Source organism: Oryctolagus cuniculus, chromosome 2 (assembly GCF_964237555.1).
Source record: "Oryctolagus cuniculus chromosome 2, mOryCun1.1, whole genome shotgun sequence".
NCBI classification, from domain to species: Eukaryota; Metazoa; Chordata; class Mammalia; order Lagomorpha; family Leporidae; genus Oryctolagus; species Oryctolagus cuniculus.
This window is the reverse complement of record NC_091433.1, coordinates 45,991,034-46,014,381: the sequence shown is the minus strand read 5'-3', so window position 1 is coordinate 46,014,381 and position 23,348 is coordinate 45,991,034. Positions and strand designations below refer to the sequence as shown.

At 45.8% G+C, this 23,348-nt stretch overlaps 1 protein-coding gene across 2 annotated transcripts in view; it reads left to right on the top strand.

The window, feature by feature from the left end:
* Window positions 1-12,445, top strand: part of ELP3 (elongator acetyltransferase complex subunit 3) — a 120,218-nt gene extending 107,773 nt beyond the window's left edge. For both annotated transcript variants that reach the window (XM_002709449.5, XM_017337875.3), the window contains one exon: window positions 11,227-12,445. In XM_002709449.5, the coding sequence (XP_002709495.1) occupies window positions 11,227-11,303 (77 nt within the window). In that variant the 3' untranslated portion in view covers window positions 11,304-12,445. The remainder of the gene's footprint in view (window positions 1-11,226) is intronic.
* The last annotated feature ends 10,903 nt before the right edge of the window (window positions 12,446-23,348 follow it).

The following is a 23,348-nucleotide window of genomic DNA, read 5'->3' as shown; positions in this document are numbered from 1 at the left end:
ACTGTAATGAGTCCTGATGATGGAAGCCATTGACTTTAAAGAGCTGACTTTCTAAGAGGTGAGGCAGACAAGTAAGTAAAATGAAGCATACTGTGATTACTAACCCAATAGAACTGGAAAAGACAGCAGCCAAGCCAGCACGGTGCCTGAGAGGTTCTGCCTGGTGTTACTAATCCTGGGCCATAAAGTAGTAAGGTCAGTTATGGAGCTAAAGCTAAAGAGACTGGGAGTGAAGGACGACCTTGCATGTCATTCCAAGGAAGTTGAGCTTTATTGTGGATCATGTCATTGCCATTTCAGAGCAGAAGAGTGATGTGGTCAGAATTATCACTTTGACTTTTTTAATGGTGACTTGACTATGTGTTTTACTTTTCCTATCATCAAGCTTATATTTCAGTTCACATATATTCAGATATAGGGAACAGAAAACTCAAAATGTCTTAAATCCAACATAAATGAACCCTGAAGACACTGAAGTGAGTGAAAAACAGTCACAAAAGGAAAAATACTGCATAATTGCAGTTATATGAGGTACCTAGAGCAGTCAGACTCTTAGAGACAGAAGGTAGAGTGGTGGTTGCCAGGGGCACAAACATCAGGGAATGGAGAATTATCATTTAATGGATACAGACTTTCAGTGCTGCAAGATACAATGTTCTGGAAATAGTTGTTGATGTTTGCACAACTGTGTGAATGTACTTAAAGCCACTGAACTATACACTGAAAACTCATCAAGATCATGGAGGCAGGGATTCAGTGTAGCTGCTTGGGACACCCACATATTGGAGTGCCTGGGTTCAGATGCCAGCTCCACTTGGAATTCCAGCTTCCTGCTAATGCTTATCCAGGGAGGCAGCAGGTTACAACCTGCATTGCTGGGTCCTCACCACCCACATAGGAGTTCCAGATTGAGTTCCTGGCTCCTGGACTTGACCTGGGACAGCCCCAGCTATTGCAGGCATCTAAGAGTGAGCCAGCAGATGGGAGATTCTCCCTCTTTGCCTTTCAAATAAAACAATGAAAAGGTAAATGTTTTAAAAATGATTAAGATGGTAAAATGTTATCCATGTTTCATTACAATTTTAAAAAAAAAATTTGTTCAACCAAATTGAAAATGTATTATTTCACGACAAATCTGCAAGGAGAGCAGCTTTGGAATTAATTTCGTGGTTCAGCAGTATCAAAAAGGAACCAGGTTATCTCTGTCTTATCCATGCATTCATGCCGTACCCTTGTAAGACAACTGCACTGCTCAGAAATTACATTCTAAAAGGATACCCAAGAGGGACCAGCGTTGTGGTGTAACAGGTAAAGAATGGGCACCAGTCAGTGTCCCAGCTGCTCCACTTCCAATCCAGCTCCCTAGTAATGGCCTAGGATGGCCCAAGGGTTTAGGTCCCTACCATCCATGTGGGAGACCTAGAAGAAGCTCCTGGCTCCTGGCTTTGGCCTGGCCCCCTGCTGGCTGTTGAGGCCATCTGGGGAGTAACCAGCGAATGGAAGCTCCCTCTCTCTGTAATCCTGACTTTCAAAATAAATAAATAAATCTTTTTTAAAAAATGAGACTGTTGTTTCATATCTCTAAGCAAGAAAGATATCTAAACACGGATTTAAATGGAGATGTTGAGTAGTAACACCCATTTTGTATATTACATGACCAACACTCAGCTCCTGATTTCCCCCTTAAACTTATTCCTACACAGTCTTCCCAGCGAGCAAATGGCAGCTCTTCTCTCTCTAGCTCTTCTTTTACTCAGCCAAAACCTTTAGCTTCACTTTGGGTCCCTCTCTTTTGTCACAGTACCCATCAACAAATTCTGTGGGAGAATGGGGATGGGAAACGGGAGGATGGTGGTTAAGACACTCTACCAGTCATCTTCCCCACAGAGATACTAATTTGAACAGCTGTTCACACACCAGACTACTTTCACAAGAGCTAAGGAAGCCAGGTGAGAGACCACAATACCTAGTTTTAGTATAATGAGAAGACAGACAGGAGACAAGAAGGAAAGAGTTAGCCATATCACCCCCTCTCCTCCCCAAGCAGCTCATTGTGGAGAAAGACTGCTGTCTTCCTGCTTGTGGGAGGAAGAGAGAATTGACCGTAGTCTTAAACCTAATACTAGACCTGCCACAATGAAACCTAATGCCAGACTGGGCCCCAAGGCTCCTCTCCCAGGCCAGGATCCACAGATTGAGCCTTTGGATCCTGCTCAGCCAGGCAGCCAATGGACTGCCTCTACCACCAGCACCACTCCCAACCTCTGGCATACATCAGAGCAAGACTCTAGATGCTGGAGAATAAGGTCAGAACGTGAGCTAAGGACTTGGCCTTGAAGCTCAGGGCCAGGTAGAGACCTGTGTCCTAGTAGGATGGACTGTGTATTGGCCTGTATCATCCCCAGCCTCATGTAGCAGATCACTGGACAAGTCCTAACTGTCCCTGGGCCCGTGCCTGTGGATAGAGCCCTTGGACCTGCCCCACTGATGGAGACCTATGGTCCCAGTTGCTTGGACTTCTGTCCCAGCCAACACCACCTGAGATTGGTTGCACTGGCCTCAGACCACAAGTCTACCTCAGCAGCAAGCAGCCCATAGCAGCATGGGCCTTGGTCCTACCCTCATGTTGATCTTGTCAGGCTGTGAACACCTGAAGTGATCTAGCATTGTGGTGTTGGTGTCCACAGGATTGTACGTTCTGTTCTTCCTCCAACCCAGGGTAGTATAACATGGAGAGAGTAAATGAGTACTTGAAGGGAGAATAGGGAAGTGGGTGCCAAGACAGGACATAGAAACCGAGAGCTGGCACCACAGAGATCTGCACATTCCTACTAGATTTTAGGCAAGCACTGCTGTGATGCCAGTCACCACAGGGACCCAGGCAACTTCTCAGACTCCAGGCTGGCACTCCCACAGCCCCAGCTACTATATACTGAGGACCAGTGCCCCCTTGACCCCAGATCACTGTCAAGACCCACACACCTGATATGACTAAAACAAATATTCATGCCCCACTGTTGTTACCATCGTTTACAATGCAAGAAGACATAGGAAAACTATACTACAGCATCCAACTGGAACTAAAGCCAAAGCAGCTTACCAAACCAACATCCAAAGCCACACCTTTAGGAGAAAGCCTTTTACCTCTAAAGCCAGCCTTGAAAAGTGATAGACACCAGACGTGCCAGCTATGCAGATGTCAACAGAGGAACATGGGGAAATACGAAAACACAAGGCAATATGATGCCTGCAAAGGAACACAATAGTGCTTTAGTAATAAACTCATATTGACAAAATACTTGAAAAGGAACTCAAAAGAATGAATATAAGGGTTCTCAAGGAAACACAAGAGCATACAGATAGATGCTTCTTTTGAAATTTTGGAATAAAAGAAAAAAGAGCCTCTGAGATACCATTAAACAAATATTCAAATTTTAGGGATCTCTGAAGAAGAGAATAAAGGCAGAAAAGAAATCCTATTCAAAAAAAATAATAGCTGAGTACTTCTCCAATCTTGAGAAAGATACATACATCCAACTACAAAAGGCCTATAGTACCTCAAATAGATGTGGTTAGAAAAGAGCCTCAGAGCTACAGAGTATATTCAAATTCTCAAGAGTACAGCACAGAAAGAATTCTAAATTTTCTTGGAGCAAAGCTCTAACTCACTTTAAGAGTGTCCTCATTAGAGTAATGGATTTTTCAACAGAAACTTTCCATGCTAGGAGGGTAATGGATTAATACATTAAAAGTTCTGAAGGAAAAAAAGCAATAAATAATTTTCAAAACAAGGAGTTCATCACCACTAAACTGGCCCAACAAAAGACACTTAAGGGAGCCTTATATACAGAAGCAAAAGAAAGGTAAATATCATCATGAAAACATGTGAAAGTATAAGACCCAATAGAAAAAGGCAGCTATTCATGATAAACAAAGGATTTTTAAAATTTTATTAGACATGGCACATCATCCATCCACTGGTTCATTCCACGGATGGCCACAGTAGCCATGATTGGGCCAGGCCAAAGCCTGGAACTAGTAACTCAATTCAAGTATCCCACATAGGCAGTAGGGACCCAAGTACCTAAGCCGTTACATGGTATCTCCCAGGGTGTGCATCAGAAGGAAGTTGGAATCATCAGTGGAACTAGGACTCAAATCCAAACACTCCATACAGGATGCAGGTATCCCAAGTGGCATCTTTTAACCAACAGGCCAAACACCCAATGCCAGGGTAAATTGTTTTAAATGACTAAATCATTACTTATCAATAACAACCTTAAATGTAAATGGACTACATTTTCCCAATTAAAAGATGTAGACTGGCAAGAGGATTTTTTTTTTTTTTTTGACAGGCAGAGTGGACAGTGAGAGAGAGAGAGAGACAGAGAGAAAGGTCTTCCTTTGCCGTTGGTTCACCCTCCAATGGCCGCCGCGGCCGGCGCACTGCGGCCGGCGCACCGCGCTGATCCGATGGCAGGAGCCAGGAGCCAGGTGCTTTTCCTGGTCTCCCATGGGGTGCAGGGCCCAAGCACCTGGGCCATCCTCCACTGCACTCCCTGGCCACAGCAGAGGGCTGGCCTGGAAGAGGGGCAACCGGGACAGAATCCGGCGCCCCGACCGGGACTAGAACCCGGTGTGCCGGCGCCGCTAGGCGGAGGATTAGCCTATTGAGCCACGGCGCTGGCCAAGAGGATTTTTTTAAAAATGATGTGCTGCCTACAAGAAGTTTACTTCACTAGTTAGACACACAGACTGAACATGAAAGAATAGAAAAAGATATTTTACAGAAACAAAAGGTAGGAAGAGTCACCATATTATCAGACAAAATAGGTGTTAAGATAAAAACCAGAAAAAGAGAAAGAAGACCACTATATAAAGATGAAGGGACTGATTCAGCAAGAAAATAGGACATTATAAATATATGCACCTTTTCAGGAAAATCAGGTTTTATAAGACAAATAATATTAGATCTAAAAGAGACATAAGCTACAGTACAATAAAGTAAGGAACTTCAATGCCTCACTTTTATCAATGGACAGATTATCCAGACAAAATAACAAACTTCTAGAGTTAACTAGATACCAAATGGACTTAACTGACAATTACAGAATGTTCTATTCAACAGCTGCAGAATATGTATTGTTCACTAGCTCACAGGACATTCTCTAGGACAGACCATATATTTGGCCCAAACAGATTTCAATAGTTCAGAAATCAATATCTATTTTCAGACCACATTAAAATAAAACTAGAAATCAACACTTAAACTGTAGGTATTGTACAAGTACATGAAGTCTGAACGGCATGCTTCTGAATGAATAGTGGGACATTGAGGAAATCAAAATGAAATTTTAAAATTCCTTGAAACAAAAATGGAAGGATAATAAACCAACATTTATGAGGTACTGCGAAAGCAGTATTAACATAGAGTGGATATTTGGTACAGCAGTTAAGATGCCACTTAGGATACCCGCATCTCATGTTGGAGTGCCTTGTTTCAAATCCTGGCTCTGCTTCCAATTCTAGCTTCCTGTTAATGCTCCCCCTGGGAGGCAGCAAGTGATGGTTCAAGTACTTGGGTCCCTACCACCCATATGGGATACTCAGATTGAGTTCCAGGCTCCTGTCTTTGGCCTGATCCAGCCCTGAATGTTATAGGCATTTCAGGAGTGAACCAGTAGATTGAAGAATTTTCTGTTGCTCTGCCTTTCAAATAAATAAATAAGCCTTTTTAAAAGTAGGTATCAAATAACCTAAAGGTACATCTCAAAGACCTAAGAAAGAGCAAAGCAAACCTAAAGGTATTAGAGGAAAAGAACTAATAAAACTCAGATCAGAGATAGATGGGATATACCAAAAAGCAAAAAAAAAAAAAAAAAAATACAAAAGATCAGTTAAGTAAAAGGTTGGTTTTTTGAAGACCAAAATTGACAAAACTTTAGCTAAACTAGCCAAGAAGTAAGAGAAGACTCAAAGATGAAAAGATAGATATTACAACTGATGCCACACAAATACAAAGGATCATTAGGAAGTATTGTGAATGAGTGTATGCTAACAAATTAGAAAATCTAGAGGAAATGGATAAAGTTCTAGACACATAACTTACTAAAATTGGGCCCTAAAGACACAAACATACCAATAACAGGTAATAACATTTAATCAGTTATGAAAAGTCTCCCAACAATGCAAAGCCAAATGCCTCACTGCTGAATTCTACCAAAATTTTGAGAAAAAAATAACCAAATCTTTGCAAACTGTCCCACAGAACCAAAAAGGAACAAGCCTTTCCAAACTTCCCATTTTACAAGGCCAGCCTTTGCTTGATTCTAAAACCAGAGGATGACACAATTTAAAAAAAAAAAAAAAAAGAAAAGAAAACTCTACGCCCAGTATCCCTGATGAAGGTAGAGGCAGAGATTCCAGCAAAATGCTAGCAGATTGACTCTTGCAAAACATCTTTCAGCATGATCATGTGGGATTCATCCAACGGATGAAGGGATCAGTCAATGTAAGCAAATCAATAAGTGTAACGCATTAACAGAATGAAGGATAAGAGTCATATGATCATAGAGAAAAAGCATTCAACAAAATTAAATAGGCATTTACACTGAGCAAATTAAGTATAGAAGAAACATACCTCAACATATGTAAGGCTGTGTATGAAAAGCCTATAGCCGTCATCAAGTTGAATGTGGAAGAGCTGAAAGCATTTTCTGTAAAATCTGAAACTGAGACAAGTATACTCACTGTCACTGTACTTATCCAATCTAGTGCTGGAAGTTTTAGCCAGAGCAGTAAGGCAAGAGAAAGAAAGAAAAGGCATACAAATATGCAAGGAGGAAGTCAAATTATCCCTGTTTGCAGATAATAACTATTCTATATAAAGAGAAAAACCTAGATCCCACCAAGAGACTAATAGACTAGATAAATGCATTCAGTAAAGTTGCAGAATACAAAATAAACATGGCAAAATAGCAGCATTTTTATACACCAATAATGAGCTTGTTGAGAGATAACTACATTTACAACAGCTGCAAAAAAAAAAAAAAAATAGCAGCAGTGGATGATGCTCAGGTATTTGCACTCTTGCCACTTATGTGGGAGACCTGAATGGAGTTCCTGGCCCTTGGCTTCAGCCTGGCCCAGACGCAGCCATTGCAGCCATTGCAGCCATTTGGGGAGTGAACCAGCAGATGGAAGACCTCTGTGTCTCCCCTCTTTATTCTCTGCCTTTTGATAGATAATTAAGTAAATCTTTTTTTTTAATTAAATAAATGTCCACATGGATGTGAAAGCCTTCCAAAGTGAAAATTTTGAAGAAAAAAATACGAATCAAAGATATTGAATGGACACCAAAAAACGGGAAAACCTTCCCTGTTGCACCTTTTTTCACTGAATCTCAATGCTTTGGACAAATGGTTTCTCAAATTGCATCAAAACATCTACTAAAGAACAAAATTCTGTAAGTGTAGAGCTTGATTAAGTCTTACATGTGTCTATTCCCACATGTCAATGCATAATCAATATGTCATGTTTTAGCACCCTAGAAGGTTCTCTTGTACCCCCCCCAGTTCATATCATCTTTCAGATATAACCAGTATCCTTATTTCTTCTGTCACTATAAAATTAGTTTTGCGTATGTCTGAACTTTTATAAATGGAATCTTTTATGTCTGGTTTCTTTCACACAAATTAGGTCTGTGATGATTCATCCAATAATGTTGCAAACAGCTATGTAATTCCTTTTTTCATTGCTATCATATTATGTGAATATACCACAGTTTATCTATTTTAATGACAGATGCTGTGGATAGTTCCTGTTGGGGAATATTTTGAATAACGATTTGTTGTTGGGCATAAGCACTCACTCCATAGAATGTACTTAGAGGTCTAGAACTTCAGGAGACCCTACAATGGATTGTTGTCCCTCTCTGAGGGTTTTAAGATGTCTTCCTGCATTTAGTGAGTCTGAGCTATTGCTTGAACTTGTTATTCTTAATATTTATGTCTTTCCCTTGTTCCACCACTAAGCCACAGCATTGAATAAGAGTGATTATAGCACCAAAAAAAAAAAAAAAAGATATAATTGTGCTAGATGGAATGTGAGTGATCTTGGGTTCAAAGGGAAGTAGTATGGATATAGGATGCAGTTCTGTTACCTCTGTGGTGTCAGCTTCAGTTCCATTTTCTTAATACTTAATTTTCTAGTGGACAGGAATCAAAACAAATCTTCTCTCTAAATAGTGAATTGTTTGGGTTAAAGGGTTAGGATAGACTTGAGAAAGCTAACAAGTATTTGATTTCCTGCCAAGAGTTTTTGCCTTTCATTTAATACATTTAGTAAGTGAATAATACTGTGGTGAACCGGATAAATAGAACTTAATGGGCAAGCATTTAACCTAGGAATTAAGACTCCCATGTCCCACCTCCAAGTACTTGAGTTCAATTCCCGGCTCCCGCTCCTGTTTCCAGCTTCCTGCAAAAGCCCTAGAAAGGCAGTGGTGAGACTTGGATTGAGTTCCTGGCTCGGGGCATCTGCCCCAGCCTGGGGCCTGTTGCAGGTTCTTGGAAAGAACTAACAAGATGAGAGTGTTCTCTCTTCTTCCTCCCCACCCTCGACCCTCTCAAATTAAAGTTACAGAAAAGAACTTAGACTGAAGGGAGACCGACCACTCAACAATTAGAACCCATCTTGGGGAAAACACCAAACGCTCTGCAACCATAGAGTGGTACCTCGACCGGAACCGGGAGTGTCAAGGATACTGTCCGCAAGAAGGAACTCATCCGATCCCCAGGAATCAACACGGCTGACTAAGAGGGCTGCATTGGGGGAGTGCTCCAAGCAGAGAACAGTACTGGCAAGGGTGGAAGCTGGAAAGAAACACACACACACACACACACACACACACACACACACTGGGGAATCTTAGAAACATTAAGAGTCCACCAAAGCTGGAGCATCAAGTGTATGGGAGAGGAGCAAAAGAGAGAGCTAGAAACAAACAGGTACCAGATCATGAAATGCTTAGAAACTGAACAGCAGCTACCAGCCAGCATTTCTGAGGAGTGAGCCTCTGCCAGGCTCTGGGTTAGTCACATTTCATGGACTCTCCTGACTACTATTTCACATCTGTAAGGCCCGGGTGCATCGTTACGGATAAGAAAGTGAAGGCCACAGGAACCGCCCAGGCTCTTACTGCCTGTAAAATGGCAGATTGAAGTCTGAGACTCATGTCTCGTGGTCAGAAGGCCCATTCCTTTAAGCACTGTGCAAACTGTTTATCCTGTAAGTTCTGCTGCTTGTATGTGGTCATGTCTTGTTTTACAGGGGTCATTTAGGGTAGTTATTTCTCAAACTTCAGTAATCTACAAATCCCTCTTAAAGTAAAATGAATTTTACGGATCTTTAGTAGTGACTGAAATCACTTCATGTTCCTTAACTGTTGATATAATGAAGAATACATATTTGGTCTCTGTCTCCATTTCCTGACACAGAGTTTCCCAAGACCTTATAATTTTCTGAACGACAGGGGTGCTAGAAGCATCCTTTGTTCTAATATTTCATCTTTGAACATAGTTCCTGACAGAGATCTTAAACCCCTGAGATTTCCGGAACGTGAAGAGCATCTTTTGTTCTAAGGAAGCAATTCTTGCTGGGCCCCTGGAGTGGGGGTGCTTACCAGGAGGTCCAGGACAGGATTGGAAGCCTGGAGCCTTCAGCCCCACCCCCTCACCCTCCAGGGAGGGGCGAGGGCTGGAGATTGCACTAATGATTGGTCACACCTGTGTGATGAAACCTCCATGAAAATCCCTAAAAGAACTTTCTGGGTTGGTGAATGCCAGCTCCCCTGCTTGGGACCCTTCCCGACCTTGCCTCTCACCTGGCTGTTCATTAGCAGACTTCTTCATATCCTTTAATAAACTGGTGAATGTTTTCCTGAGTTCTGTGAGCTGCTGTAGCAAATTGTTAAACTTAAGGAGAGGGTTGTGGAAACCCCCAGTTTGTAGCCAGCTTGAACAGAAGCGTAGGTGGCGCTTGGTGTCTGAAGTTGGCAGTCTGAGGAAAACTGGGCTCTTGTCTTGTGGGGTCTGCAGTCACTGAGTAGCTAGTGTCAGAATTAAGTTAAATTGTGTGTGGGACACCTGGTTGGTGCCCACAGAGAATGGGGAGTTGCCTGGCATGGGAAAACTACACTTCGTCTTCACAGACCACTTGTTTCCATGAGCCACGCTATTCCAGAAAACCCACTTTTTTCCTATGAACCATTCTATCCCAATTTCTGACACCAATGTTTGGTCCCTCGTACCTTTGCTACCGGGGCTGTGTGGAGAGCCCATTTCCTTCCCACACTCTTCTGTGTCAAACTTCCAGGAAACCATGGCACTGCTGGGCTTTGAAAACAGGCCTCTCATCTCATTAAATCCGCTAGTGGGATTGGAGGTGCACATCGACTGTGGCCTGAGAGAGAGAGAGAGAGAGTATGTGTGTGTGTCATGTACTTACACCAGCCAGCAAAGACAGACTCTGACCTCTCTCAGTAGCCATTTTTGTATTTTCATGCAGCTTCAAGTCCAAGTAATAGAAGTGTGCCAGTAGTAGCCTGAGACTCTCTGGAATAGAGTGGGGAGAGACAAGAGGCTGAGGGAAGCAGTGGCTAACTTTGATGGTCACTGAGGTGCTGCGGGGACCATCTTCTGCATTTTGTTTTTGAGGTTTGATTTTTTCTTCTTGCAAACAGGGATATTAACATAATATGGGATGCATGACTGACCATAGAATGAGAAAAGAAGGGTATATTACTATGTAGGTGGTAGAACTCAGAGAAGACAATATTTATAGCTATCTGTATACCAAATAATGTGACAGCCACACAATTTTTTACCCTGTCTGTATGTTAACTTCCACATACGTGAGGAAACTTGGTATTTGTCTTTCTGGGTGTGGCTTATTTCTCTCAGCATAATGATATCCAGTCCCATCCATCTTGTTGTAAAAGCCAGAATTTCATCCGTTTTTATGGCTGAGTAATACACCATACACACACACATTTTCTTTATCCAGTCATCAGTTGACAGACAGACCTGGGCTGACATCATTTCCCCTGGATATATATTCCCAGGAGTGGGATAGCTGGGTGATACGATAGCTCTGAGTTTTTTGAGGGATCTCCATACTGTTTTCTGTACATATTAATTTGCACTCCTTACTTTGGTTTTTCTGCAGGGGTTGGCACCAGGAATTATTATCGGAAGATTGGCTACAGATTACAAGGCCCATACATGGTGAAGATGCTGAAATAATGGCCACGCCCGTCCACCTTTGTGCAGTGTCCCCCCTGGCAGGAGACACAGAACCAAGGTTTCGTGGATACGCAGCAGAGAGGCCGAGCAGAGCAGACAGACCTCCCCTGTCCCCTGGCGTGGAGCCTTACCCTGGTCCTGCAGCCGCAAGGACTGGAAGTGGCCTTCAAGGGCAGGGCCACACAGCTGCTGCCTGGGCCCGTGTGTGCAGGAGGCCCCCTCAGTTTTTGGTGTAAATCATTTCTCCAGGTTCTGACTCCTGCATGAGGCCTACAGGTGACCTCTTCTGGCTCACGGTGACCAAAGCAAATTAATCAATGTCCTTTGGACATCATAACTTGTAAAATAAACTTGTGATTGTCATTTGAGGAACAAACTTAGAAGTAGGTTATTTCTATACTCCAGGGACTAAAAGCCAGGTTGGAACACATGACCTCTGTCAGACATCCATCTTGGGCCTTTAACTACATACGCCTTCATGCCCAAGTTGGGAAAAGGAACTTCTGTTTTCATGGAAATCGTCTCGGTTACCGTGCTGACATTGTGCAGCGACAGTGCGCTGTGGGTGAGCTGGCAGGTCCCCAGCCGCCTGCCTTACCCATTCAGCAGTCTGCCATCCAAAGCGGGCCATGACAAAGAGCCTTTTTTCCCCCATTTGTTACTGTCTGCACTTCCCACATTCTTGACACCTGGGGCACAGTGTGGGCAGCTCCCAGTGTTTGGCTTTCCTGTTCCCCGGTGCCAGCAGGGAGGGTCTGACACGCACACCCAGAGGCCAGGGGCCTGAGTCAGTGCTTGCTGTTATAGTCAGGCTGTTCCCTGCATTGTGATGCTTTAAGGTGGATTTTGGTTTCTGTTACATAAAGAAAGATAGGAGTTCAGTTCATACATGAAAACAGGAACATAGAAAACAAGCCCAGCTCTAAAAATAGCAAAAAGACCATTTTGTTTTCTTTCCGGAAGTTTGTCGTGTCTCTCTTAAACACTCATGGAATCTGTTACGGAGAATGGGCTAGAGAAGTCAGTTCCTAAGTTAAGAGCATGGCTTAACCCTCAGGCCTGCCTCTGTGCCGTTTCCAAAGCTTCGTTTAATGCAACGGATTCTTCCAAATGCGTGTGAAAATAAAAAGGCCTTAACAGACTGAGAAGTGTCACGTGGGGTTCTTTTCTCTCTCGCCCTGTGAACGCAGTGATCCACGCCATGCACGGCCCGGCTGCATCGGCCCGCCCAAGATGCTGTTCACTTCCTCCTGGGCGCCGGCTGCCGTCTCCCTACACTGCTGCAGGCTGCGTGGCGGCGCCTGCTTCTGGGCGTGCTGCGGAACCACTGCTGCTTTCCAGGAGTGTGGCCTGGGGAGTTGACTTCTCAGCCATGCTTTTTTTTCCCTATGAAACTATTGAACTAATAAAGTGAACACCATGCTGGCCGTGCCACATGTCACTGCAGCTGGACAGGGCGCCTGAGACGCCAGCAGGCAGGGCTGCAGTTCACCTGGGCCTGCAGCACAGCCCTGAGGGACTCAAGGAACTCTGGGCTGCTCTTACAGACTCAGCCAGGTCATAATGCATGGTGGGCGAGAAGGCCTTTGCGCACACGTGACGTTTACTTCAAGGGATGACAAATCTAGAGGCAGATTTTGAAGCAGCTGCCTAGGAGTCTTCCCCTTCCTAGAGGATATCCGGCATCTTGTGGTCCTTGGCAGGAGTCCCGTGGCTGCGCAGAGCTGCAGAAGCCTGAGTTCCTGCGCCCGTTCTGCCACTAGCAGCTTCTGCCTCGCAAGACTCGGCAGGGCTTGTCCTGGCCTGCGCGGTGTGCGGTGCCCCCGCTGCCTGGCAGCACAGGCCCTCCCAGGTCCTGTGCGCCTCCGCCCACAGGCTGCCTGAGGAGAAGGATCAGTCGGGTATGATCCTGCATCTTCACGAAACCAGCAAAGCTACAGCTGCTTTGTCATCTGTACGGAATACCTCAAGCCCATCAGCTTTGCTCCCAGTTCAACTTTTGCTCTCTGACCTGAGGGTTTAAAAAAAAAAAAAGAAAGATGAACCATATCAAAAGACGTAGATTGAAATCTATTTGGATAGAAAATGAGATTTTAAAAACCCATTATCCCCAAGTAAAGGAACCTGGTGAAGCTCATGGTGTCTCAGAAAGAAGTGGACCCCTTTTCCATTTTCCATCCTTACTGACCCAGACAAGTACTGAAAATACAACTTGCAAACCAGAGTCAGTCCCTTTGAAAACATCTTTCAGATTACAAATTCTCATGGTCAAAGTTGTCTGGGCTTTTTTTTTTTAAGATTATTACCTAATTAAAAACACAATTTTAAAGAATTCACATACCCGCAAGTTCATGACAAGAGCTCAAGATCTGGGTTCTGAACACCTGGGCCCTTCATTAACTGCAGCGACATGAAATAAATATCACTCCCTGACAGGGCAAGTGTGAGGACCGATTGCGGTCGTATTTGGGAGAGATTGCATGCAGCATGATAGAAGACGCACAGTTAGGGGTCGGCACTGTGGTGCAGCGGGTTAAAGCCCTGGTCTGCAGCACCAGCATCCCATATGGGTGCCGGTTCTAGTCCCAGCTGCTTCACTTCCCATCCAGCTCTCTGCTATGGCCTGGGAAAGCAGTAGAAGATGGCCCAAGTCCTTGGGCCCCTGCACCTGTGTGGAAAAAACCTGCCTCCTGGCTTTGGATCAGCACAGCTCTGGCTGTTGGCAGTCATTTAGGGAGTGAACCAGTAGATGAAAGACCTCTCTCTCTCTCTGGTCTGCCTTTCTCTGTAATTCTTTCAAATAAATAAATCTTTAAAAAATAAAAAAAAAAAAGCACAGTTGTCACTGCCCTAGTGACGCGACTTCAGAGACAAGGACCATAGGCAGGGAAGCTGCAGGTTGCCTCGTCTGGAAGATGGAGGTAACAGTGCCCCCTCCTCGCAGTGGCTGTGAAGGGTAAATGGCTCCTGCACGTGTTGTTCTTAGAACAGAGCCCAGGTAACCACACACAAAATGTAGAAGTACTACTACTGCTACTAGTACCCAACAAGCACAGCATCCAGCCTGTGTCTTCCACAAGGGAGTTTCTTGTTCACAATGGAATCTCCAATTGTTTGCTAGAATCTCTAAATTGTCCTAAAAGCCAAAGTCAGAAGAACAGTACCTGGTGCCCTGACACACTATCTCCCTCATCTGCTCATTGATCTTTGTTTCATTAAGTCTAGGGTCACAGATTGTCAAATCCGTGCCTTAAGGATCAAAACACTAGCTGGGCCGTGACAGCAAAAATGCACGTGAAAGCAACCTTGTCGTCCTGGGGCCAATCTATGCACGGCTGAGCCCTGCTGTGGGAGCTGGGAGCTGTGTCCACCTAGGGAATCCATCGGAGGGAGTTTGGCTGCCTTTTATATAAGGTGAGGGTGGGCAGCAGGGGCACACGCTTTTTTTCTTAAGATTTATTTATTTGAAAATCAGGGTGAGGATAACTTCCATCCAATGGTTCACTCCCCAGATGGCCACAACAGCCAGGGCTGGGCCAGGCTGAAGCCAGGAGCTTCTGGGTCTCCCACACGGGTGGCAGGGGCCCAAGCCCTTGGACCATCCTCCGCTGCTTTCCCAGGCCATTAGCAGGGAGCTGGATCAGAAGTGAAGCAGCCGGGACTCGAACTGGCAAGGGGGAAACATTCCTACATATCAGTTGTGTACACCATCGAGACATTGTGTGTTTCATTCTTTGAAAGTAGCTTCAAAAACTCAAGTTTACAGACTTTTAAAGAATTGGATGTTAACAGACAAATCAAATCTGTGTCTAAAAAGCATGCTGGGGCCAGTGCTGTCCTACAGTGGGTTAAGCTACCGCCTGCAATGCCGGCATCCAAAATGACTGCAGGTTTGAGTCCTGGCTGCTCCACTTCCAGTCCAGCTCCCTGCTGATGCACCTGGAAAACCAGCGGATGATGGTCCAAGTACTTGGACCCCCGCAGCCACGTGGGAGACCCGGGCGGAGTTCCAGGCTCTCCTGGCTTCAGCCTGGCCCAGCCCTGGCCACTGTGGCCATTTAAGGAGTCAATCAGTGGATGGATGGTTTCTCTGTCTCTGAAATTCTGCATTTCAAATAAATAAAACATCTTAAAAAAAAAAAAAAAAGCTTGCTGGCTGCTTTGCTACCTGCTCCATCGCCATGACCAAGACGTGCAGCTGTGTCTCCTGCCCGTCACTCCCCCAGCCGGGAGAGCCCTTCTGGCCGGCTGGAGAGCCTCCTCCTCCGGGGAGGAACGGTACAGGGCCAGGCCCGCGCTCGGCTGTCACACCTCTGCACGTTCTCCAGCCTGGGAACTCCTCAGTGCGTCCTCAGGGTTCCTGAGTCTCTGCCACTTAACAGTCAGGGACCTGGGCCGACGGCTTCCTCTCCAACGCCGTGTTGCCAGTGGCAGTGCAGTCCCTGAAGTGTGGTTCTGTAGGATGACTCATGCCCCCGGAGCAGCCCAGCACCCCCGGCTGGGTCTCAGCCTCTGCAGTCCCGACCACAGCCCCCGGTCACTGACTCAGCCTCCCCCTCCCCGCCCCTGCTCTGCCCACAGTTCCTTTCGGAGGGGGAAGGGGTTTTTTCACAAACAGGTATGGAGCAACAAGGCTGTGCCTTCATTTTTTACTTCATCCTCACAGCAGCCTCTGGAAGAACCCTCCCCGTCTTCACAAAGTCAAAGTAGATAATTTCATCAAGAGAGAACACAAAGTACAGAAAGAGTCTGTTCTTTATTTAAATGAAAATAACTCAGGTTCTAAAAATTATGCACACTCCTTATGCCAAATGAAACTAAGACAGACAAGCACAAAAGAACCTGTAATCCCATCCTCAGAGACAACCGTGGTTACCGCTGTGATGAGCATCCTTCCAGCCGTCGCTCCGGGCACGCATGCGTGTGCACGCACACGCACACACACACACCGCCAGCATACGTAAAATAGACGAGCCATGCATGTTGCTCTGGAGCCTGTGTTACTGAGCAGAATGAGAGGTGGCCGTCCTTCCCTGTCAGTAATGCCTGCTTCATCCTTACTGACAGCCCTCTCACTGTCTACAGTGTGCCACAGCTTGCAAGTTCATGTGTTAGGAACTTAACGCCCAATGCCACCGTGCTGAGAGCTGGCACCTTCAAAAGTGAGGTCATGACAGTTCTACCCTCATGCCTAGGTTAATGCCATTAGCATCGGAGAGGGTTATCTGGGGAGTGGGCTACGACAAAAGGCTGGGGGTGGTCCTCTTCCTTTCTCATGTGTATTCTCTTGCCCTGCTGCCTTCTGCCACAGAACAAGAGCGAGAACACCCTTCAGAGGCGGACTCCTCAGCCTGGCCCGGCCCCGCCTCCAGGACGGTCATGAATCTCCATTCCCTGTCAATTACCGGGCTCAGGTCCTACGTTCCGGCAGCCCAATATGGACAATGACAAGATGCCGTGACCTACCTACATACATCTTTGATATCCTTATAGATGCTCATTGTCCCAGTACTTAGAACCAGGTCTGAATTTGTTCACTCAATACTGAGAGTGGCTTCTCTAAATTTCCGCTCACAAGCAGTCACTCATCCGCGGCAGGGGTCCCCTTTGGCCCTCCTCTCGCTGTTCCCACCCCAAACCCTCCACTCCTTCATAACCCGCCGCGGTGCAGGTCGGGGAGAAGCAACCCTGTGTGCACCTGGCCTTTTCCATTCGCCAGGCAGCAGCACGTTCGATTGAGAGCGAGTCCCATCACACGGAATGTCAAGACGCCAGTCCCCGGAAGGCACCGAAGCGTGAGCAGCCTTTATTGAGGTGAGAGGTGAGCATACCTTCTCTTTCCTCCACTGATGTCAGGCACATCAAGTCTGCCCTCGGGGGAAGGCCATCTTATCTCAGCTGCGAGGTTGGGACAGGACAGCGCTCAGACCCAGCCGTGCCCGCTGGCGCAGGCAGGGGAGGTACTCTCAGCATGGGACCCCCACTAACACCCCACAAAGGGAGAACAGCCTGGCGTTCAGCTGCTGGGACTCCAAGTTTGCTTCCAGCTCTCCCTGGCTCTGCAGAGACCAGGATCCGGGTCACTATGTGTTTGGGGTATTGGGGCAATAGGCAAAAGGTCATCTCCACGTCCCTAAAGAAAGGCGGGAAAGGTACGTGGTGAGGGGCAGGGGACTAACGAGCGTGCAGTAGCAACGCCTGCAAGGTCCTCACAGCAGTCCTCTGAGGAGGGCACTAGGCTCGCCCTGCTACAAATGAGAAACCAAGTTTCAGAGCAGGTGAGGCGATTAAGAAAGTCACAAAGCCAGTCAGTGAAGAGCGAGTACAAAGGCAGTGGACTCACTTTAGAAGCTTGCAAACCTTCAAGGGCCGGCACACCTCCGAGCAGCGGTGTCTGGAAATTCTTGAACAAAGTGGTTCTGGCCAGCAACTGGGTTGGAAAAGGGTTTGTCTTCAAGCTGCGCTTGCCTAGCAGGCACCCCGCCTGCCAATGAGCTACTCCGTGCAGAAAGCTGGCAAGAGATACGTCCAAAGAGAGGGTGGTGACAATAGTGGTAAAACACTTAATTCCATAGAGAAGTGAAACTGGGGGATTCTGGTTACAGAAAAAAAATAAGGGGCCAGCGCTGTGGCCCAGCGGGCTAAAGCCCTGGCCTGAAGCACCGGCATCCCATATGGGCACCGGTTCCAGTCCTGGCTGCTCCTCTTCCGATCCAGCTCTCTGCTGTGGCCTGGGAAGGCAGTAGAAGATGGCCCAAGTCCTTGGGCCCCTGCACCCACGTGGGAGACCCGGAAGAAGCTCCTGGCTCTGGATTGGTGCAGCTCTGGCTGTTGCGGCCATCTGGGAGTGAACCTGCAGATGGAAGACCTCTCTCTCTGTCTCTACCTTTCTCTGTAACTGTCTTTCAAATACATGAAATAAATCTTTAAAAAAAAAAATAGGCATGCCCCCAAGACTGACCTGAAGAACGACCAAGACCTGTGGCCACAGGGAGGAGAGGGCTCCTGGCCCAGGCCTGAGGGCTGAGGAGCGGGTTTTGTGTGGTTTCTCCCAGACTCTTAAAAGCAGCAGAGCAGCTCTCCTCTTTCTGGATTGTTCCAGGAACCAGGGACCCTGCAGGATGTGGCTGTAGACTTGGCTCCCGAAGAGAAGACCCTGCTGGCCACACAGTAGACGCAGCTGCACCAAGGTGTGAGGCACGCGTCAGTCCCCGGGCCCAAGGTGGCGGAACACAGAGCAAGCCAGGACAGCAGAGGAAGGGCTGCACTTTGAGGGTTCAGACTGAAGGAGAACTCTGGGTATCAGCAGAGAAGTGACGGAGCCCCTGCCCAGCACAGGCAGAGGATACAAAGCACCCTACGGATGCACCCTGGCTCCCAGCCAGGGGGATTGCACCTCCCTGGCGAGAGGCAAGCAGGAGCGCACAATGGCGCCCTCATCACCACGGACCAGCAGCCCTATCACCAGCACAATTGCACAGTCCTCAGGGGCTTTGACTCCAGTTTGGGAAGCTGACTGGGCTGCTCCAAGAAAGGAACCCACATGGCACCCCCTCCCAGCACCCAGAACCCAAGTTCTGGCAGAAAACAGCTACTACTAGACTCCATTAGTCTCAGGGGCTAGTAGGCAGTCATGCGTGGTGCCAGAAGCCCCTGGACACGCCTCAAAGGGCAGAGGTGGGGCCCCCCTGGCGCTGCCAGATAACAGATTGTGGTGCACAAGCCCCAGTCTCGCCCTTATTCTCCTGACAGAATCCAGGGAAGTTCGCCTCTGCCTCCCACAGCGAGGCCAGCAGCTGCCAGTCCACAAAGCTTGACAGGAACGGGGAAGTTTCCCTCTGTGCTCTGCAGCTCAGGGCTCTCACTGGCAAGTGTACAAACCCCACAGTCACCCTGGCTACCTCTGAAGGGCCTGAGCAAAGACCCCTCTGCTTCTCTGGCCCTGGGCCTGGCCTCACCCTTGCTCACCACATGGGCAGCAGGGGCCCAAGCACTTGCGCCATCTTCCACTGCTTTCCCAGCCCTTTAGCAGGGAGCTGGGTCAGAAGTGGAGCAGCCGGGACTCGAATCCGTGCCCTGATGGGATGCTGGTGTCATAAGCAGCAGCTTCACCTTCTAAGCCACAACACCAGCCCCATGTGTCTCCCCTCTTAATCTGCAGCATACAGAGAATTACTAGATTCCTGAGGGAGGCGTCCATTGTGGAAGACAGAAACCGAAACAGACAAGAGAAATCGGTTTGGAGGAAACAGATCTATCATAGGGGGAAAAAAACTTTAAAAATCATTAATAACCTCAAAGAGATAAAAGATGATATCACATCCATGAAACATGGTTTTATGGTGTAAATGTGTATATACACAGGTAAACAAAAGCCCTAGGAAGGAAAATCTTGGTAGTTAAAAGGAAAGATTCAGAAAATTACAAGACCATCTCATAAGTTCCAGTAACGAATAACAGAATTACAGATGATGAAATGGAAAAAAGGCAAAGAGATTTTGTAAGAGGACTGTTTTCCAAAATCTGAAAGACATGAAAGGCTGAAACAGAACTGAAATTTTCAAGTTTCATAGTTTGGAAATAGACCCACACAGAAGCACAGAACGGTGACCTTTCAGAACTTTAGGGAACAGAAGATCTATAGGTTTTGGTGGGGATAGGCAACAAGTTACATACAGAAAGGACCAGGGATCTAAATGGCTTCGGGCTTCGAAACAGCAACTCTGAACTCAAGATGAAAAGGATAAAGACATTCAAAATTCTGAAAGAAAAAATTTCCAACCCAGAATTCTACCCTCAGTTAAATTATCAATTAGATGTAAGGGCAGAACGAAGACATTTCGGTTATTTAAGGTTTCCTCTAGAGCTTCCATGAGCAAGAGAAGGGTGCAGGAGAGCCAGAAATCTCTGGAAAGCAGTGAAAGTGAGGACAGGAGACGAGAGATACGTGAACTTTCTGGGCTATTTTGGAAAGCTGAATTTTTTAATTAAATAAAATAGGAAGAAGTGAAAGAAATAATAAGAAAATACTCAAGATTAAGCAAAACAAAGGATAACAGCATTAAGACTAAACATATATGAGAGTACTTTAAAAAGTTCTTGGGGGAAATATAATTAAAAGTTTATTGTGGTGCAAAACAATAAATTTTGAAAGCCATAAATATGAAGGGATTTTCAAAAGCCTCGTGGAAAATGCATATTATAAAAAAACTATACAAGAATTTAAAAATATTTTACACTAAAACTAGCATCTTTTTTTTTAAAGACTTTTAAACTACTTATTTGAGAGTCAGAGCTACAGACAGAGGGAGGGACAGACAGACAGAAAGGTCTTCCATCTGCTGGTTCACTCCCCAAATGGCCAAAATGGCCAGAGCTGGGCCCATCCAAAGCCAGGAGCCAGGAGCTCCTCTGGGCCCCCAACACAGGTGCAGGGGCCCAAGCACTTGGGCCATCTTGCACTGCTTTCCCAGGCCATAGCAGAGAGCTGGATTGAAAGAGGAGCAGCCAGAACACAAACCAGTGCCCATATGGGATGCTGCTACCACAGTCGGAGTCCTAGCCCACTACACCAGAGCACTGGCCCCCAACTTAGCTTTTTAAAATTGAATCAGGAACAGAGATTTGCTTTTGTGTTTTTAATTTTTTTTTTCACTTTCTTTGAAGGGCAAAGAGACAGAAACAGACATGTAGATAGGAAGATCTTTTATCACTGGTTCACTCCTCAAATGCTCTCAACAGCTAGGGCTGCAAAGGCCATGGCTAGGAGCCTAGAACTCAATCCAAGTCACCCAAGTGGATGGCAGGGACCTGAGTGCTCGAGTGCCGTCATCTATGACTGCCTCCTAGGATGCACATGAGCAGGAAGCTAAAGTTGGGAGCAGAGCCAAGACTTGAAGCCAGGTAAGGCAATGTGGGATGCAGGCATCCCACGGAACATCTTACCACTGCACCAAATGCCAACCAACTGCTCCTCCCCACTTTTTTATGAGAGGCAGAGAGGTGGAGACAAACAGCATTCCCATATACTAGTTTACACCTCAAATGCCTGCAATGGCAAGAGTTGGGCTGGGTGAAGCCAGGAACTTTGAACTCAATCCAGAAATCACACACAGGGTGGCAGGGAGCCAACACCTTAAGCCATCACTGCTACTTCCCAAGGTGTGCATCAGCAGGAAGACAGAATCAGGAGTAAGCCTGAGACTCAAAGCCAGGCACCACTCATGGGCTGTGAGCATAGCAATAGCGTTGTAACTGCTAGACCCAACACCCTCCGCTCAACTTGTTCATTTCCATTTTCCACTAAATTTTTGAAGCAACCCTATACTGATAACTTTAACAAACGAACTGATAGAATCAAAAAGGGAGAAAACGATCCAACACAGCAGACTCATAGAATGGCAGATGTCCTAAATAGCACTCTGGCCTCAGAATCAGCCCTTAAGGCATTCGGATCTGGCTGAAGAGCCCATGAGAGTATTTTAGGCATGGAAAGCCAAGACACTCTGGGAAAAAAAAAAAGAAGAAGAAGAAGACCTAAATAAAAGATCTCTGTGAGTGAGATTCCAGTGGAAAGAATGGGGCCATCAAAGAAGGAGGTACCTTTCTCTGAAGGGAGGAGAGAACTTCCACTTTGACTATGACCCTGTCGGAATAAGATCAAAGTCAGTGAACGCAAAAGGCTTCCATAGCCTTTGCAACTCATGATTAGAGCCTAGGGAGATTACTGACGCCATAAACAAGAGTGTCAAATTGTTAAGTCAACAACAGGAGTCACTGTGTACTTACTTCTCATGTGGGATCTGTCCTTAATGTGTTGTCCAATGTGAAGTAATGCTATAACTAGTACTGAAACAGTATTTTTACACTGTATGTTTCTGTGTGGGTGCAAACTGATGAAATCTTTACTTAATATATACTGAATCAATCTTCTGTATATAAAGATAATTGAAAATGAATCTTGATGTGAATGGAATGGGAGAGGGAGCGGGAGATGGGAGGGGTGCAAGTGGGAGGGAAATTATGGGGGGGAGCCGATGTAACCCATAAACTGTACTTTGGAAATTTATATTTACTAAATTAAAAAAAATTTTAAAAAAGTGAATGGAATAAACTCGTATTAGGTCAAGTAATAAAACCCAAAAATTGTTGACTAAATAGGAAACAGTTAAGATAATGTGACTCCAAGAGGTTGAACGTAACAGACATCTAATCTAGGGACCAGCGTTGTGGCTTAGGGGGTAAAGCCACCACCTGCAGTGCTGGCATCTCATATAGACACCAGTTCAAGTCCTAACTGCTCCACTTCTGATCCAGCTCCATGCTAATGTGCCTAGGAGGACAGTGGAGGATGGCCTAAGTGCTTGGCCCCTGCCACCTCTGTGGGAGACCAGGAAGAAGCTTCTGGCTTCGGACTGGCCCATCCCTGACCATTGCAGCCTTCTGGAGAGTCAACCAGAAAATGCAAGATCTCTCAGTCTCTGAAACTCTGCCTTTCAAATAAATAAGTAAATTTTTTTTAAAAAAAAGATACCTAATCTCTTGTATCTAACCCACAATCTATTAAATATCAACCAAAAGCATAAGCTGGGGGTATTAGATTAGTATCAGACAAAGCAGAACTTGAGGTGAAGGTATGAAATACATAAAATAAAACTGTCATAATACAGTTGGTTATCTACAATGAAGTTCTAGCTAGCATCAGTCAACATGTACAAAACAGCAGTATCAACATGTATAAACCATTACAACATAATTTTCAGAAGAGTAAAAATTTGTACTCTTAGGCAAATACAAAAGGAACACATTCAAATATTTCATTTAATTAAGTAAGCAAACAAAGGCCTTACAAATCAATCTAGAGAGCATAACGCCTCAAAATTTTAAAAAGCCATATATAACAAGTCAACAGCTAACATCATATTGAAGCCTTTCTACCTAAAGTTTGGAACAAGCATGCTTACTCCTACCACTTTCATTCAACATAGTACTGCTAGCTAGAGCCACTAAAGAGATGGAAAGGCCATCCAAACCAGAAAGGAAGAA